The sequence below is a fragment of the Maylandia zebra genome, linkage group LG7 (genome assembly GCF_041146795.1).
Source record: "Maylandia zebra isolate NMK-2024a linkage group LG7, Mzebra_GT3a, whole genome shotgun sequence".
Lineage (NCBI taxonomy): Eukaryota > Metazoa > Chordata > Actinopteri > Cichliformes > Cichlidae > Maylandia > Maylandia zebra.
Window position 1 is genome coordinate 62,282,478 of NC_135173.1, and position 16,644 is coordinate 62,299,121.

A 16,644-nucleotide genomic window follows, 5' to 3' on the forward strand; every position below is an offset into this window, starting at 1 on the left:
AAATAGTACCTCGCTTGTTTGGAGGTACTTTGGATTTGATAAAGACGACGTTCTCCAAACACAGGTACTCTGCAAAACTTGCCGAACACTCGTGGCAACCACCAGAGGAAACACGACTAATCTCCACCATCATCTTCAATACAACCACAGAGAACTGTTTGAAGACTTTCAGAAAGATAGGGCTAGCCAAACAAAGGTTTCTAATGTTAAGACAAAGAGCACAGCAGTCCAATAGCTGTCTCTGTATCAGAGTTTTTGAAGTGGAACTGCTTATGAGAAAACGTCGAAGCGGTACAAGGAAATAACAGAGGCCATTACACATTTTTTGGCTAAAGACATGATGCCTGTAAATACGGTTAGCAGAGAGGGCTTCACCAGTTTGATACATAAAGTGGACCGTGTCACGGTCCGCTGTGACAGACCGTGCGGTGGTGTGTATGGTGGACCCAGGTGCGAACACAGGTGAGCAGACGGGAGTGAACTTTAAACAAAAGCGAGCCTTTTATTGTGGCTGATGACAAGGTATACAAATACAGCAGGGATAGCGTGGCTAAACAGAAACCTAAACTGGGAATAACTAAGGTAAAGCTATGACTAAGAATGCAATAGACCGGGCATGGAAACATAGAGGGTGGAAACACAGACGACGCGACACAGACTACATGAAACACAGAGACTAAATACACAAGAGGGATGATCAGGGGAAGTGGCCACACATGGGAACACAGCTGACACAGATAAACATAACAAGACATGGCAGGAGTAAACAACACTGACGGGAGACTGTCAAAGTAAAACAGGAAGTACACAGAGGTGCAAACAGGAGGAGAGAGAGAGCACGGGCATAGTGGGCTGGGGAAACATGGAAATGAAACACGAGGGGAGATGAGGGCTCACAGATACATAGAGGGGCACACAGGGGATAAGAGTCACAAGGGGAAGTCAAATAAGGAACAACATAACAGGACAACTCAGGAAACATGACCTAAATAAGGAACGAAATACAAAAATACAAGGAACTGAGAATACTGGGCCCACATGGCCCAGGACCATGACATCACCCCCCCCCCTAAAGGGCTGGCTCCCGACAGCCCAAACGCGAGAAACAAAACAAAAACAGAAAACACAGGAGCACATGACCACAGTCCAAATACAGTTCAGGGGGCCGACCCAGAGCCCACAGGCACAAGAGTTCACGGGTCACACGGTCGGGGGGCCGACCAGGCGGGTGGCACAGGTGACAGAGCCGGTCCGGAGGCCGGCCGTGCGGAAGGCAGCGGCGGCGGCGAAGGAGACGACGGAGCAGTTCAGGGGGCCGACCGCGCGGAAGGCAGCGGCGGCGACGAAGGAGACGGAGCAGTTCAGGGGGCCGGCCGCGCGGAAGGCAGCGGCGGCTCCCAAGTGTCAGGCGTACCGGCCGAGGCTTGGAGGGCACAGGACCAGGCGACGCTGAAGCAGAGGCTGGCCCAGGCGACGCTGAAGCGGAGGCTGGCCCAGGCGTAGCAGAAGCACAGGCCGGACCAGGCGTAGCAGAAGCACCGGCCGGACCAGGCGCAGCAGAAGCACAGGCTGGACCAGGCGTAGCAGAAGCACAGGCGGAGGCTGGACCAGGCGTAGCAGAAGCACAGGCGGAGGCTGGACCAGGCGAGGACGAAGACTCGGATGAAGCTGGACCAGACGAAGCACAGGCTGAAGCAGGACCAGGCGACGACGAGGCGGCCGCAGGTGGCGGCTGGACAGGCTCCTCGGGCCCTCCAGCTGACGAGGCATGAGGCTGAACGGGCCCCTCGGACCCTCCAGCGGAGACAGGAGGCTGAACGGGCCCGTCGGACCCTCCAGCGGAGACAGGAGGCTGAACGGGCCCCTCGGACCCTCCAGCGGAGACAGGAGGCTGAACGGGCCCCTCGGACCCCCCAGCGGAGACGGGTGGCTGAACGGGCCCCTCGGACCCCCCAGCGGAGACGGGTGGCTGAACGGGCCCCTCGGACCCTCCAGCGGAGACGGGTGGCTGGACGGGCCCCTCGGACCCTCCAGCTAACGTGACGTGAAGCGGTGGTGTCGCCGCAGGGTGCCGGATAGGCACACCTGGGAGTCCAACAGCAGATGCAGGACAAACAGTTATGTAGGCCCCTGGCTGGACTAGGAGCTGAGGAAACACAGGCTGCTGAGGCACAAACCCAGAGAGAGAGAAAACAGGTAGAAAACAGTCTATAGGGCTTAACATCTTGGCATGAAAAACCGTGAAGTGAACAGTGGTAGGGACCACCAGTTCAGAGCCAGCAATCATTAGGTTCCCAGAGTCTGCATCAGTCCAAGGTGGCTCGCAGGTTACTGGCCCAGTCTCAGTAATCCTAGGAGAGGCCAACATAAGCTGGTTGGACTTAACCGATGGTAGTGTGCGGCTCAGAGGAGCTGGTTCAACCATACGGAAAACAAGAATTGCCACTCGATCCACAAAAACAAGGCTTAGATCATCAGGAGCTAACTCCTGAAAAAACAGTAAATACACAGGTATGGACCTAACCAATGTCACCGTGGTAGCATGACTGTGGTGTGTTGGATGGATGTGTTTGTTGGAACCTGCACCCGCAGTGATCTGTGGCGTCAGAGTGATGACTATATTGAGTGGAGAGACAGATACAGGCAAAACGGTACGTAAACCATTAACTGAAGCAGGTGACACTTCAGGCTGAGAGTGAGTGGTTACAACATTGTTCGAGGCTAAAATCTTATCCAGTGATGAGTTCACAGAGACAGGAGAAAACGGTGTCACATTAACCCTGATCTCAGCCTCCATCTCCTGAGTGGAGGTACTGGTGCTGGAGCAAAACAGTCCAGAATCACCCTGTGTATGACCTTCAGGAAGACAGAATTCATATTGTGACGTTACACAGTCCAGGTTACCATGATCAGCATTTATGTTTTCATCTTGACAGGTTAGAGTGAGTTCATGATCGGCGTTCACCGTTTTCAGTTCATTAAACATAAGAGTAGCAGGGAAAACAGGATCACTAGTCATGTTACACTTTAATCCATGATTTGCCAACTCTGCAATATCCTTGCTTACTGTGGCTTCAGAGGGCCCCGGAGGTGAGAAAACACAGTTCTTGAGGTCAGGCTCAGAAACAGATAGCTCAGACTTGGATGGAACCTCAGACATGGTAAAAGACACAAAAGGAAACACCTTCACCCCACTACTCACACTATTACCCTGAGAATCAGTGGAAGTCTCTTTCAGTCTATGTGTAGATTTTGTGGTCCCTGCAGGATTGAGTGAAGCAGTCATGATCGGCTGAGAAGGACTGTCCCTAGCCTGTGGCTTGGTGAATAGCTCATTGCTAGCCATATCACCGGCTAAGTCTGTAGTTACTTCACATGCCGCCCGCTCAGAGGAAACTTGGCTTGACAGAACAGGTTCACTCACCTCCGAGCATCGGGTGATGCGGTGACGACGCGAACGCCGTTTTTTCTTGGCCGTGGGCCCCGTTAACGTGGAAAGTGGAGCCTCCTGCGGTGACGCAGAGGCTGAGGAGGCGAGTGTTGGCGGAGCGTCAGGCGGGAGCTCCTGGCAACTCCGGGGGCCCCCAAAGGCCAGGCGTGTCCCGCGGAAAATCTCACCGTAGTGAGGAGCGAGCCCTGGCTTCCCCCGTAGCTCCTCCTCCAGTTGCGCGCATGCGGCGCTCTGCCGCTCCTCGAGGTCGAAATCCATTACCTCCACAGCCTCCTCGTGTCGCTCAGTGGAGGGCGAGACATGCCGTAGCGATGAGCAACGGCGACGTGAACGCCGCTTCCGTCTTGAAGTGGACGCGGATGGAACTTGGTTTTCTGTGGCGACTGGCTCCTCGTCTTCCGACCACATCCGCGCCAGAAAGGAAGCGGGAGAAGAGTAGTCCGATCGAGGCAGCGAGGACGGGCGGCCGGTCCGAGGCGGGGCGGCTGTCGGAAGCTCCTCCTCGGAGATAAGCCAGGGCTTCCAGCGTAGCTCATCCTCCCGATACGCTCGCAACACCTGCTGCCGCTCCTCCTCACCGAAGTCAACAGCCTCGGGCATCTCCGTGCAGGCAGGCGGTGGCGAAGATGCGGAAGCTGATGAAGTGTGAGCCAATGGTGTGTCCGTGGTGAGCCTCACCGTTCCGACTCTGACCGCCACTGGCTCATGAGGCGGCGGGGCAACGGCGCGATGGCACGGCTCTGGTGAAGGTGCACGCCCACCGGGCCGCTGCTGCTGCGGACGGAGTCGGAGAGCGGAGACGAGAAGGTCGCTGACGAGGGGGTGCAGCGTCTCCCATAACCAGGGGAACACAGACACGCACACCACTACCTGGCGGGCGAACTCCTCCCGTTCCTCCTCACTGGAACAGTGCAGCCACTTGTCGCATAGCGACTCCACTGTCCGGACAATCTCCAGTCTTTGTGTCGCTGGGTCCGGCATGGTCGCGTCGTACTGTCACGGTCCGCTGTGACAGACCGTGCGGTGGTGTGTATGGTGGACCCAGGTGCGAACACAGGTGAGCAGACGGGAGTGAACTTTAAACAAAAGCGAGCCTTTTATTGTGGCTGATGACAAGGTATACAAATACAGCAGGGATAGCGTGGCTAAACAGAAACCTAAACTGGGAATAACTAAGGTAAAGCTATGACTAAGAATGCAATAGACCGGGCATGGAAACATAGAGGGTGGAAACACAGATGACGCGACACAGACTACATGAAACACAGAGACTAAATACACAAGAGGGATGATCAGGGGAAGTGGCCACACATGGGAACACAGCTGACACAGATAAACATAACAAGACATGGCAGGAGTAAACAACACTGACGGGAGACTGTCAAAGTAAAACAGGAAGTACACAGAGGTGCAAACAGGAGGAGAGAGAGAGCACGGGCATAGTGGGCTGGGGAAACATGGAAATGAAACACGAGGGGAGATGAGGGCTCACAGATACATAGAGGGGCACACAGGGGATAAGAGTCACAAGGGGAAGTCAAATAAGGAACAACATAACAGGACAACTCAGGAAACATGACCTAAATAAGGAACGAAATACAAAAATACAAGGAACTGAGAATACTGGGCCCACATGGCCCAGGACCATGACAGACCGGAGATCCCCTCACGAAACTACTTTTCCCATGTCGCCATTCTACAAATGTACGAAACATGGCGCAAGACCGTCATGTTTGAACTGAGCCAAGCTGAAAACTACGCAAGCACTACAGACCTATGGTCAAGTCGTACAACGGAACCATATATGAGTTTCACATTGCACTTCCTCACCGAAGACTTTGAACTGAAAGTCTTCAGTCTAGAGACTGTATTTTCACACTAGTGAAAATATAGCCCATGTATTACGTGAGGTGCTAGCCAGCTGGTATCTTAAAGAAGACCGACAAGTGTGTTATGTTTATTTAAAACTAACTATAGAGACTGGGAAGGATGTCTTTCAGAATTCAAGCCTCAGAAATTTTTTTTATTTTATTTATTTTTTTTAATGGGGGCAATGTTTCAATGTTAAAGTGCACTTTGTTCAATGACATGACGCCACAGGGGAAGTGAAACTAAACACACTGAACATGGACCACAAGACTGTCAAAATAAAATAGGAAATAGGCAGACTAAGACACATGGACTTGACATGGTGATAGGGAACTAGAGATGAGACATGGACATAACTAAACAACAAATACAGAGAACATGATGGCTGCATCCTTCAAAGGATTGGACTACAGACCATAGGCCTATAGACTGGCCTACATTGGAAGGTCTAGCCTACGACATGCGGTTTCTGTTGCCTAGCAATCACACCATGAGCGGCTACGGCTATGATTTGACAGCATGTTTGACAGAAATACAGAAAATTTGTATTTAATGTTATTTAACTTTTATCAGAGAAAAATGCGTTGTTTCATTTGGGTGCAATGTATTTGTGAAAACACCACAGCCATGAGTCCCTTTAGCCAACAATGATGCTAAGTTTTGCTAGCTAGTTTGCTACTGTAGCTCATGAGACTAATCTCATTTCATTTTGATGGCACAAACGTAGCAGGATTTACATAGTTGATATTTTACTATATATGCTTTCCACCAACACGGTGGCACGGTGGTTAGCACTGTTGCCTCACAGCAAGAAGGTCCTGAGTTCAATTCCACCATCAGGCCGGGGTCTTTCTGTGTGGAGTTTGCATGTTCTCCCCGTGTTTGCGTGGGTTCTCTCCGGGTACTCCGGCTTCCTCCCACCGTCCAAAGACATGCAGCTTGTGGGGATAGGTTAATTGGATAATCCAAATTGCCACTAGGTGTGAATGTGAGTGTGAATGATTGTCTGTCCCTGTGTGTTAGCCCTGCGACAGACTGGCGACCTGTCCAGGGTGTACCCCGCCTTTCGCCCTATGACAGCTGGGATAGGCTCCAGCGGGGCGCTGGAGCCTATCCCAGCTGTGGTCTGCTCCGCGACCCTGAAAAGGATAAGCGGAAGCGAATGGATGGATGGATGTTTCCGATAAAATGGAAAAATTTTACTGATGCAGTAAATATTCCTTTATTGAATGAGAAAACTGTGCAGTATAATTTACTTAACATGTTGAAGATATCAGAGGACTAAACGGGCTGATGTTAGGTTAAGTGAGTCTAACAGGAAAGAAATGATACAGAAACATGACATCCTTATAAAATACTTTACACACGTTATGAATATATAACTTTTCTTAGTTCTTCAAACCTTTTATTTAAATAAGCTGCATTATTAAAGTTGTCCATGGTTCCATTTATTTTTCTGCCTTTACCCGTTAGGTCGTGTCCTGCAGAACATCAGTGAGTGGTTCCCTGTATGCAGCTGTTTTGTAGTATATGTTGGAGATACCTCTGCAAATACAGGAAACAAATATCTAGAAATTGTTTTAAATGTTTTCACCAGTCCCTCAATTATAGAGAACAGCTGTTTATTCCCCCAGTTATCAAGTCAGTGTCTTTCAACCTCACACACTACCTCAGGCTCCTTCCACACCAGAGGCGATGTCTATATCCTAATAAGTCAGCCTCAGTAGCCGGGGATTTGACTGCCAGGGCCCGTACCCTGGATCACCATAATATGCCACAAGAAACATAATACACCTGATCCCTAGGGTGCCTCCTCTGGGTGGTGGGCCTTCAGGCGGGACTCCCAGTCTACATGTAGTGTATTAGTGGCTGGTCACCTTGAAGTGGACTATACTCTACCACTGGGACTTCAGCGATCCCTCCCACTGTTCAAGCTGACGGGCCCCTTTCTCTATGTTCTCTATGGCATAGACTGCCGGCTTCTGTGACCTTCCTAATCTTTAAGGTTCATTCATTGAAAGCTAGAGGTGGAAACCACCAGCAAGACCCCAGCATAGAACAAGTGACAACAGATTGGTTCAGATGAAGTCAGAAACATCATAAAAGGAGGAGCTGTGGGTCAGGTGGGTTTCAAAGTATTTTGTAGATGTGCAGCTACTGGGAGGAGCATAAAGGCACCTAAATGGCACTTCTTGTATGAGATTTGACAATGTGATGTTTAGAAGGATATCAGCCGATCATATGCTGATTCAAGCTGGCATTGAGGTCAGCTGATTTGATGGGATTGCATTGACCGTCGAAGGCTGCGATGACTGGAAGTGAGGACCTGGTAAATTGGATGGTGGAGTCTGTAGCGCTGCTTCTGTAGCCTAGCAACCATGATAGTAGCCATGTAGGACAGCATGTATGAAGAAAATATTTATTTAATTTTATTCGTTTTACTTTTTCCTGGTAAAAATTGAGATGTTATCAGTCTGGGATGTATGAGAGGCTGAAAAAATACTGTGGCCATGGGCTGCGTACCTTTAGCAAACAGTAATGTTCACTTAAGCTAGTCAACGAGTTTGCTTGCTGTGTCTTTTGAATTTAAGAGATTTTCATATACTGGTTTTGTTTTCTGTGTACTGGATTTGTTCTCTGTATTCATTAGTCTTACGTTTTGTATTTTCTAGTGCATCTGAGCTTCCTTGTCCTAGTTTCTGGTTCTTGCTTTGTTACGTTTGTTCACTCCCATGCCTGTCTTTTCTCTCTGTGTTCCGTCTTCATGGCTGTCTGTGCTTGTAGTCCTGTCCCTGTGTTTTCTCCCTTCACGTTCCTATGTTCATCTCCTATCTCCTTTGTCTTCCTTGTCTGTCATGTCTCTATGTCTGTTTCTCCCCAGTACAAGTGTCAAGCGTTTTATTTTGATAGGCTCCTGTGTTATGTGTATTATGTTTGATTTTGCTTCCACTGTCTCCTCAGTCAGACTGTGTTCAGCTGTGTCACCGAAGTGTTTCTAAGCAACCCTAATCTCCTGTGTATATCTTATCTGTGTCTCCCTGTGTTCTCTTTAATGTCGTCATTGTTTCCTCTCTAGCAATGTTTTCTTTTCAAGGCTTCGAAACAATCTAACATCCATCTCCACAGTGATATCTTCTGGCCAATTTGGCTATCACCACATCTTGATAATGCTCTTCTGTGAAACAATGATCCAGAAGAGCCATGCACAGTTCCAAACAAAGCTAGTTATTATACCGGACTGTCAGTAATTGTAATCAGCAGATGTTTTGAAGAAATCCTCTCACAAACAAGGAAAGAAAAATAATGAGACTGTAAAAGACAGTAGTGATCAGTGAGTGTGCTTCAACAAAATTCTACATCTGGTAATATTTGTGTTGGTCACAATCAATCAATTTCTAAAGTAAAATATATGCAAAGAAAAGATTGCAGGGTTTACTATAATAACCACACTGATTTGCAGCTGGGGTTTTTCTGGCTGCTTTTGCTCGCAGCCTTGAAACTCTGGAGGTGTTTGGATGGCTTTTAAATTTTTTGGGCATTCATGTCATGAAAATACTAAAAGCTGGCATAGTATTAGGTTTGATTTTAAATTGACTGAAAAACATATATTTAAATAGATTCTTATATAACACTTTTCTACTCCCCCAGAGCACTCAAAGCGCTTTATACAGCATGCCACACGTGACTATTCACACAAGCACTTTGTTCTATGCTTTTCACTGCTTCCTAGTTAACATTCACACTCTGGTGGCTGCATCAGAGAGCAACTTGGGGTTAGTATCTTGCCCAAGGATACTTGGCATGCAGACTAGGGGAGCCAGGAATTGAACCACTAACCTTCCAATCAGTAGATGACCTGACGTGCACATCTTTAAATCATCCTCTGCTGAGGAGCCTCTGAACTACGGCAAAACTTTCCTGAATTTTTATCTTGTAACACTGGCATGGCGTTTTACTGTGGTGATGTGGTCATAGTGAACCTGCATAACTCCTGTTGTTGTTTAGATATTCACAAGAGGAGTGTCAGTGGGAATAAAAATAGGAAAGGAAAAATACATCTGTCATTAAAATTGTTAAGAAATAGATTGCCTGTGATTAATGAATGTGTTTTCATGGTATTAATGTACTCTTTATGGCAACCCAGTATGCGAGTAATGGATTGAATTGAGGATTAAGTCACGAAATGCTGCAAATTACATTCTCTGTTGAAAGTAAAAAAAATTTTTTTTTAAAGCAGACGATGTCAGAACTGAAAACTCCTGCTTGTTTTATTTTCTCCTTGAAAGCAGAGGTGGTGTTTTATTGAGATATTTAAATGATTTTACAGCACAGTGACCTGCTCTCTCTCTGCTGATAGGAGTGATTGGAGCTCACCCACCAGTCTCTGTTTCTTGCTTTTTCTCCATTAATAATTCAAATAAGATATTTATATATTATTTATATATCTATATTATGTTTATTTGATTATACTTTGGATTCCAGTGTTTAAGTGATTGCATAGTGTAGTCCAGGGGTTCTTAACCTTTTTTACCTCTGGGCCCAACTTTTCCGCTACAAAAAAAACCCAGGGCCCATTCAGATATTAACAATGTATTGAAAAGATTAAAGTTTCTTTTTGTTTGATTTATATTTAATAACTAAATCAAATCTGAACCTGCAGATACAACAAAATGCCAAAAAGGTTAACTATTCATGGAACAAATCAAACTGCAAGTAGAAATTGAAAGGCTCAAGTCAGGCTTAATAACACAAAAATGATTAATAATTCAATTTTACTACAGCAAAAGAGACAAGAAAAAAGGGAAAAATTGGATAAATAATGTGGTGATAAAATAAATATACTCAAAATATTTTCTAAATAATAAATGAATAAGCTTATAAAATTTAAATAAACTACAAATGAAAATATAGCCTTATAATCTGTGAGTGAATATGAAAGTTGCTTCAGCAGTAAACTTTTTTTCATTGGCAGAACCAGAAGTTAGTCTTTATATTTGAGACAAATGAACAACAACAGTCACAACATTTTTTTGGTAAACTGCAACTCCCCTTTTATGTTCACCTCTTAATGAGACACTTGAGCCTACCTCTGAGACACAAATCCAGGTCCAGTCTGGGTGGAATGGGGGAAAGGCTCATTCTCAGAGTCGGGCTATGGTCTTGGTTGAGGCCACGATGGAAAATCCTGATTCACACAGATATGTTGTTGTGAATGGGAGAAAGAGTTTCAGAGCTCTCAGTGCCAGACATGGGTACTCCTTTTGAGACAGCAATTCAGAAGAAGCCCAGGTCCAGTTTGCCCCAACTTTAAAGTGCTGTCGGTGGAAACTTCCAGAAGCTGGGACTGCAGATGTGAGGGCAATGCAACATCATTTTCAGCGGGATCCGCAGAAAATGGGTCCAAAATCCACATGTGTCCTTCTCTGGGATCCTCAGGGAAATATTCATCGAATATCTCTGTCAGTTGTGAAAGGTGCTGACAGACAGGGTCACAAAAGTGGAAACATGTCCTTCTCTTTTCCTGTTTCCTCTTGTAAAGCTTCAACTTTGTCTGCAACAAAAAACATGTTGCTGTTTCTCTCTTCAAGTGAGATGTTCAACTCGTTCAGCAGTGAAAAAAATGTGACAGAGATAAGCAAGTTTAGCTTAATGATGTGCAAGAGGAGATTTTTTTCCCCGTGAGAAAAGAAGAGACCTTATTCCTCAGTTCAAACAAACACTTCCTCTTGAAAGCCATCTCTCCTCACTGTGGTAGCAGCAGATGGACATGATCTGCTTCCATGTCCTCACAAAGCTTGGCAAAACATCTGGAGTTATTTTTAATGAAATCGATAGTTTTTAGACTTACATCCATCACCTCGTGGAACTCTGGTGACATCTTTTTTGCTGCAAGGCTTTCACTGTAGAGAAAACAGTGGGTCCATTTAGCTTCTGGTGCACTATCAAAGATCTGCCTAATGATGCCTGCCAGTCATTGAAGCTGCACCATCAATGCACACCCCAACACATTTCTGCCAGTCCAGGTCGTTCTCAGTGAAATAGTTGTCAATGCAGTGGAAACATTCCTGAGCCATGGCTCGTGCTGGTAGCTCTCCACAAAACCGCATGTCTTCATGCAAACTGCTGTCCCAGCGATAACGAACAAAAATCTGCAGCAATGCACCATTCGTGACATCAGTGGACTCGTCTAGTTGCAAAGAGAAAAATGGACTACTTTTTATTCTTTCCAGAAGCTGATGCCGTATCTAAGTCTATGTCTGTGATACGGTGGCTCATAGTGTCGTTTGAGAGTAGGAGGGTCAGTAGCTTCTTTGCAGCAGCCTCTCTGATCATGTCATGGCACATATGTACAGCGGCAGGCAAAATCAACTCCTCCGCTATAGTGAAAGAATTTTGACTCTGTGCCACAAGTCTGGATACGAGGTAGCTTTTAAAACACAATTAGAGTTACCAGTCAGTGACACAACACACCGTTTCTGCATTAGCAGCTCCTTTTAATATTTCTTGCGAGTGTGGGATGTTTGGTTTCGAGATGGCATTTTAATTTCAAAGGCTTCAGTGCTTCGTTGGATAGCATTAGTCCACACTCCACACATTGGGTCTGCCTCGTTTCCTCCATTCACAAACCCATACTTCAGGAAGTCAGAGTTATACTTGTACAAACATTTTGCCTTTTGGGAGGTGGGCTTGCCACTTTCATCTTCATTTTTGCATTTTAAGAGCTTCTCCATATCTTTTGCTAACTGCAAACGGGGTCTTCTTCTGCTTGCTTATTTAGGCTGATTAAACAACTCCCATCAAGCGATGGGAAGCTGTATTGTAACTGAGATTTTCATGGATAACAGTAGTCCCTGGTGTCTTCAATTAATAACTTATGATGTCCCACGGCCCGCAGGTACAAAACAAAATTTTTTTTGCTGCCCTCAAGCTGTGACTCGCTAACAAAGACTAACACTGTGCAGTGCTGATTTTCTAACACTGGAATATTTCTAACATTTTGAGTTATTTTCCAGCGTTACAAAATCAGCACTGCTCAGTGTTAGCCATTGTTAATCTTCAAAGCTGACTAGGTTACTTTTAAACATATAACACTGTCAAAAGTGTTAATTTAACACTCAACAGTGTTGTATTTAACACTCAGAGGAGTGGACCCATATAGACACTCTAGTGTTAATTTAACACTGGAGATTTTGCTGTGTACTGGTCTAAACTAACCTAATGTTATTGTAATAGTACTCACTTACTTCACATTCCTCTATCCTTGTGTAGTCTTCAGGCTGAGTTGCTCCCTGCCAAAGAGACCTCATTTCGGAGATGTATCTGTACTGGACCTGCTCCCTGGAGGGAATGCGCGCTTTCACTGCCACATGGGTTACCACTTGCGTGGGGAACCAGTGCTTACCTGCCTTAATGCCTCCTTGCCAGTTTGGAGTGATAAGGAACCTGTGTGCAGGGGTGAGTGTGTATAGAACGGTTTCTTTACAGTTTTTCTTAAAATTCTGTAGCAAAAAGGATACTTCATTTCACTTTTTGTGAAAGATACTCCACTAACAAATTCAAATTGAGTGTTCTGCTCTTCAGCTCTTTGTGGGGGAACAGTGAAGAATGCTACAGTGGGACGAGTGCTCTCCCCATCTCCCCACCATGGCCCTAATGCCACCTTGGATCGCTCCTGCTCCTGGTCCCTTGAAGCACCCAAAGACCAGAGGCTGCATCTCCACCTGGAGAGACTGGCCTTGGGACCAACTGACAGGTAAAAGCAACCATATTGTATGGATGAATATCTGAATAGGCATATCAGGTACAGCTCCAAAGGCCCTAAGGGTCAGATGCAAAATGACTAAAACCAGAAAAGACCGCACAGAGTTGCAGAAAGATCTCAAACTAAACAATTACCGCTGGTAATTATCAGTAATTACCACAAAAGATACAAAGAGACACACAGGGAATTACTTTAAAGAGATGTACAACAATAAAAATGATCAGATACCTGTTCTTGATATCAGCAGTACTGGCACTGTATTCAATTGGTACTAAATTTTGTATTATCACACACCACTAATCCATTCATTAACACCATCTCTGTGTCGCCTTAGGTTGGTGTTGTGGAGTGGGCTGGACGCTGGCTCTGTGGTGCTGTTTGATTCAGGTCGGGGGGGTCAGATACCCTTTGAAGGAGTGATCAGCGAAGGTCCAGCTGTAAGAATCCAATTCATCACGGATCAGCCCAACCACAACACAGGATTCAATATCCGCTATGAAGGTGCAGAAGCCACTGTAGATCTAGTTGGGCACAAAAATTAAACATGAACTACATTCTTGGAGAGCAGTTCAAACAATTATATTTGTAATTAATGCATAATTATGTAAGCAAACAGAAGACCACTGGTAAAAAGACCAGTGTTTATTTTTGCAGATGGACTGTTAATCAGATTTTTAATAGATTGCCAGGAAGCAAGCAGGTTCTTAATCATTATATTAGCCAGCATGTTAGTTGTTTTTGGCAGTCTCAAATAGCCAGAGGATGGAAAAAATACCCTTCAAAATGTTTGTCAGTATCAATGAAGAGAAGAAAACAACCAAAGAATAATCTCTATACAATTTATTATAAATGTGTGGTTTAACAGATAATAAATGCAAAAACTATACATCATTTGACATTTAGTTATTGTAAATTGGAGGCGATGTGTTAGGAAAAATCACATTCAAAAAAGCATAAACATTTTGGTATTCATTTTACAGAGCTTTCTATTTTCTCTTTCAGCTTTTGAACGCGGCCACTGTTACGAGCCATATCTTCAGAATGGAAACTTCACCACCTCCGACCCTCTGTATGGAGTTGGAACAGTGGTTCAGTTTACTTGTGATCCAGGCCACTCCTTAGAGCAAGGTCCCCCTGTGATTGAATGCATCAGTGCCAGAGATCCATACTGGAATGACACTGAGCCTCTGTGCAAAGGTAAAAATGAAGGCAGAAAGTGAAGAGAGGAGGCTTCATGACAGATTAGGATAAGACCATAAATGTTCTATTTTTGAGGGTTCTGTCAAAATACCTTTCACGTCAGATTCAACAGAATTCCTTAACTACATAACCTTATTTCGACCTGTTTTATCCACCTATTCATGAGTAGGTGTAAAAATAATAAATTTGTTATTCGGATATTATTACAATAACTAGAGGTGGTATTTTTTATCCATTTGACTTGTAACCCAGGCTAACACACTTTGTTTTCTGCCACATATGATTTCAATTCTTGAATCAAAATCTGCTTTGACCACTTACTGCACTGAACCTAATTACAAAAGAAAACATTAAAATAATGAGCTTAGTCTCGGAGCAGATCATGAAAAACTTATAAAATGTAATCTTTAGATTTTAAGCAATTTTAATTGTGTGTGTGTGTGTGTGTGTGTGTGTGTGTGTGTGTGTGTGTGTGTGTGTGTGTGTGTCTTCATTCCTAGACGTGAATTATATATGACTAAAAAATACATAGACAGAAAAGACAGTTGTTTAGTAATTCTAGTTCTCAAAACAGGAACTCTCACATTTTCTTCTGCCATATGTCCTCCACCTATCCTCTGCAGCACAGTGTGGAGGTGATTTGTCGGGTCCAGGAGGGTTAATTTTGTCTCCAAACTGGCCAGAATGGTATGGAGAAGGAGAGGACTGCAGCTGGAGGATACATGTTGGCGAGGACAAGCGGGTGCTGCTTGATGTACAACTGTGAGGAAAAACACCAACACACATACATACACACTCATGCACATTACAACTTCTGCTCTCTTCGTCTTGATACATGCTCAATCATCCAGGTAAGTAAATCCCCAAAAGTTGATTCTGTTCATCTGGACGTAGCGTTTTGTGCATACAGTACATGTGCATAATGACTGAAACCAGCCCACTGAAGGAACAATGGGCTGGGAGGTCAGTTCCTTAATCTTAATAATGCAAATGTACTGTTTATAAGGATGGGGAAACCTGCAGTCAGCTGAGACTGAAGAAGTCACTTGGATGAGTGACGAAATGTTACTCCCACAAAACGCTACGTCCAGATGAACAGAATCAACTTTTGGAGTTCTGCTCTCTTCCAAAGTTTGACGCAACCAAACCCAACTTTTTTCTTTAACTTTTTTGGAGGCAGAGAGGGTGGAGGTTAGGTGTGTGCATGGGGACCTCCACGAACATCTGCTGCAAGTTAAATACAGGGGAAATTTTCTCCAGGCCCAGGAATGTTAGGAGCATCTGTACAACAGAGGGGACAAACTCAGGCATCTTTCACCAGGAGATAAAGTACTTGTATTGCTCCCTTCTTCTATATCAAAGTTAATTACTTCTTGTGGAGAAGAAAAATTGGTTCTCAAGTCAAGTCAAGTGGCTTTATTGTCATTTTAAACATGTGCAGTGGTACAGTACACAGTGAAACAAGACAGTGTTCCTCCAAGACCATGGTGCTACATATAACAGACAATCAATACAGGACTACTCTGTACAGTTCTGTGCCGACTACTGAAAGGTAAATGAGGTGTCACAGGATGATGCCTAACCAATGCCCCAGGTCGATGAGCTCCTCGACCATGAACAGTGGAGTGAGCACTAGGTTTAACCAAGGGCTTCTGGCAGATACCCTTGTCTGCAGAGTTCAAAGAAAAAATGGCCTTCTCCACTCTGTACGGTTTTTACCACTTCTGTTTGGCTTGTTCCCAGCCACATTCCAGGGCAGGGCTCATGGCCAACACGAAGAAGTGTGTGGTTGGACAAAGGGAGGTACAGTATTTGAGGTTTTCTTTGGATGAAGGCAGGTGCATCCACAGATGGATGAAACAGCAGCTGTCGATTTCTGTCCCAAGACCATAAAAGGGGTGAGGGGGTCCTTGGGGCTGGCTGGTTACTACCTCCAGTTCATGCCAGGCTTGGCGGGCCTGACCAACCCTTGACTGATCTCACCTGAAAGGGTGCAGGTAAAGAAAGCTGTCTGTGGGGAACCCCTGCTCTACACTCCTAACTTCTCCCTACCTTTTATTCTGCAGACGGACACTTTGAACAGAGGGCCGGGGGCCATTTTGTCCCAGCAGGTAAAGGGGTGTCAACTGTCCAGCTGTATACATCAGTAGGAAATTGTCACAGTGGGAAGCCAGGTACGGTATGGTGAAGAGAGGTCACCTCTGCTGCTGAGCATAAATTTATCTGCGTCATCACCCCAGAAAAGGCAAGTTAACAGCACCTCAGATTAGAGCCCAGATAAATGCAACAGGGAGTTCCAGCAGCAGACAGATCTCTACATCAACTGTTCAGAGGAGACTGTGTAAAACAGCCTTTTTGGTCA

The 16,644-nt window shown here is 45.4% G+C and overlaps 1 protein-coding gene across 4 annotated transcripts in view; it reads left to right on the forward strand.

Annotated features, from left to right (window-relative positions):
- The window catches only part of sez6l (seizure related 6 homolog (mouse)-like), a 105,327-nt gene that overhangs the window by 68,160 nt on the left and 20,523 nt on the right, over positions 1–16,644 (forward strand). For all 4 annotated transcript variants that reach the window (XM_004569412.5, XM_004569415.5, XM_023154180.3 and 1 more), the window contains exons 5-9: positions 12,590–12,775; positions 12,902–13,073; positions 13,417–13,583; positions 14,085–14,279; positions 14,906–15,044. In XM_004569412.5, the coding sequence (XP_004569469.2) occupies positions 12,590–12,775; positions 12,902–13,073; positions 13,417–13,583; positions 14,085–14,279; positions 14,906–15,044 (859 nt within the window). The remainder of the gene's footprint in view (positions 1–12,589; positions 12,776–12,901; positions 13,074–13,416; positions 13,584–14,084; positions 14,280–14,905; positions 15,045–16,644) is intronic.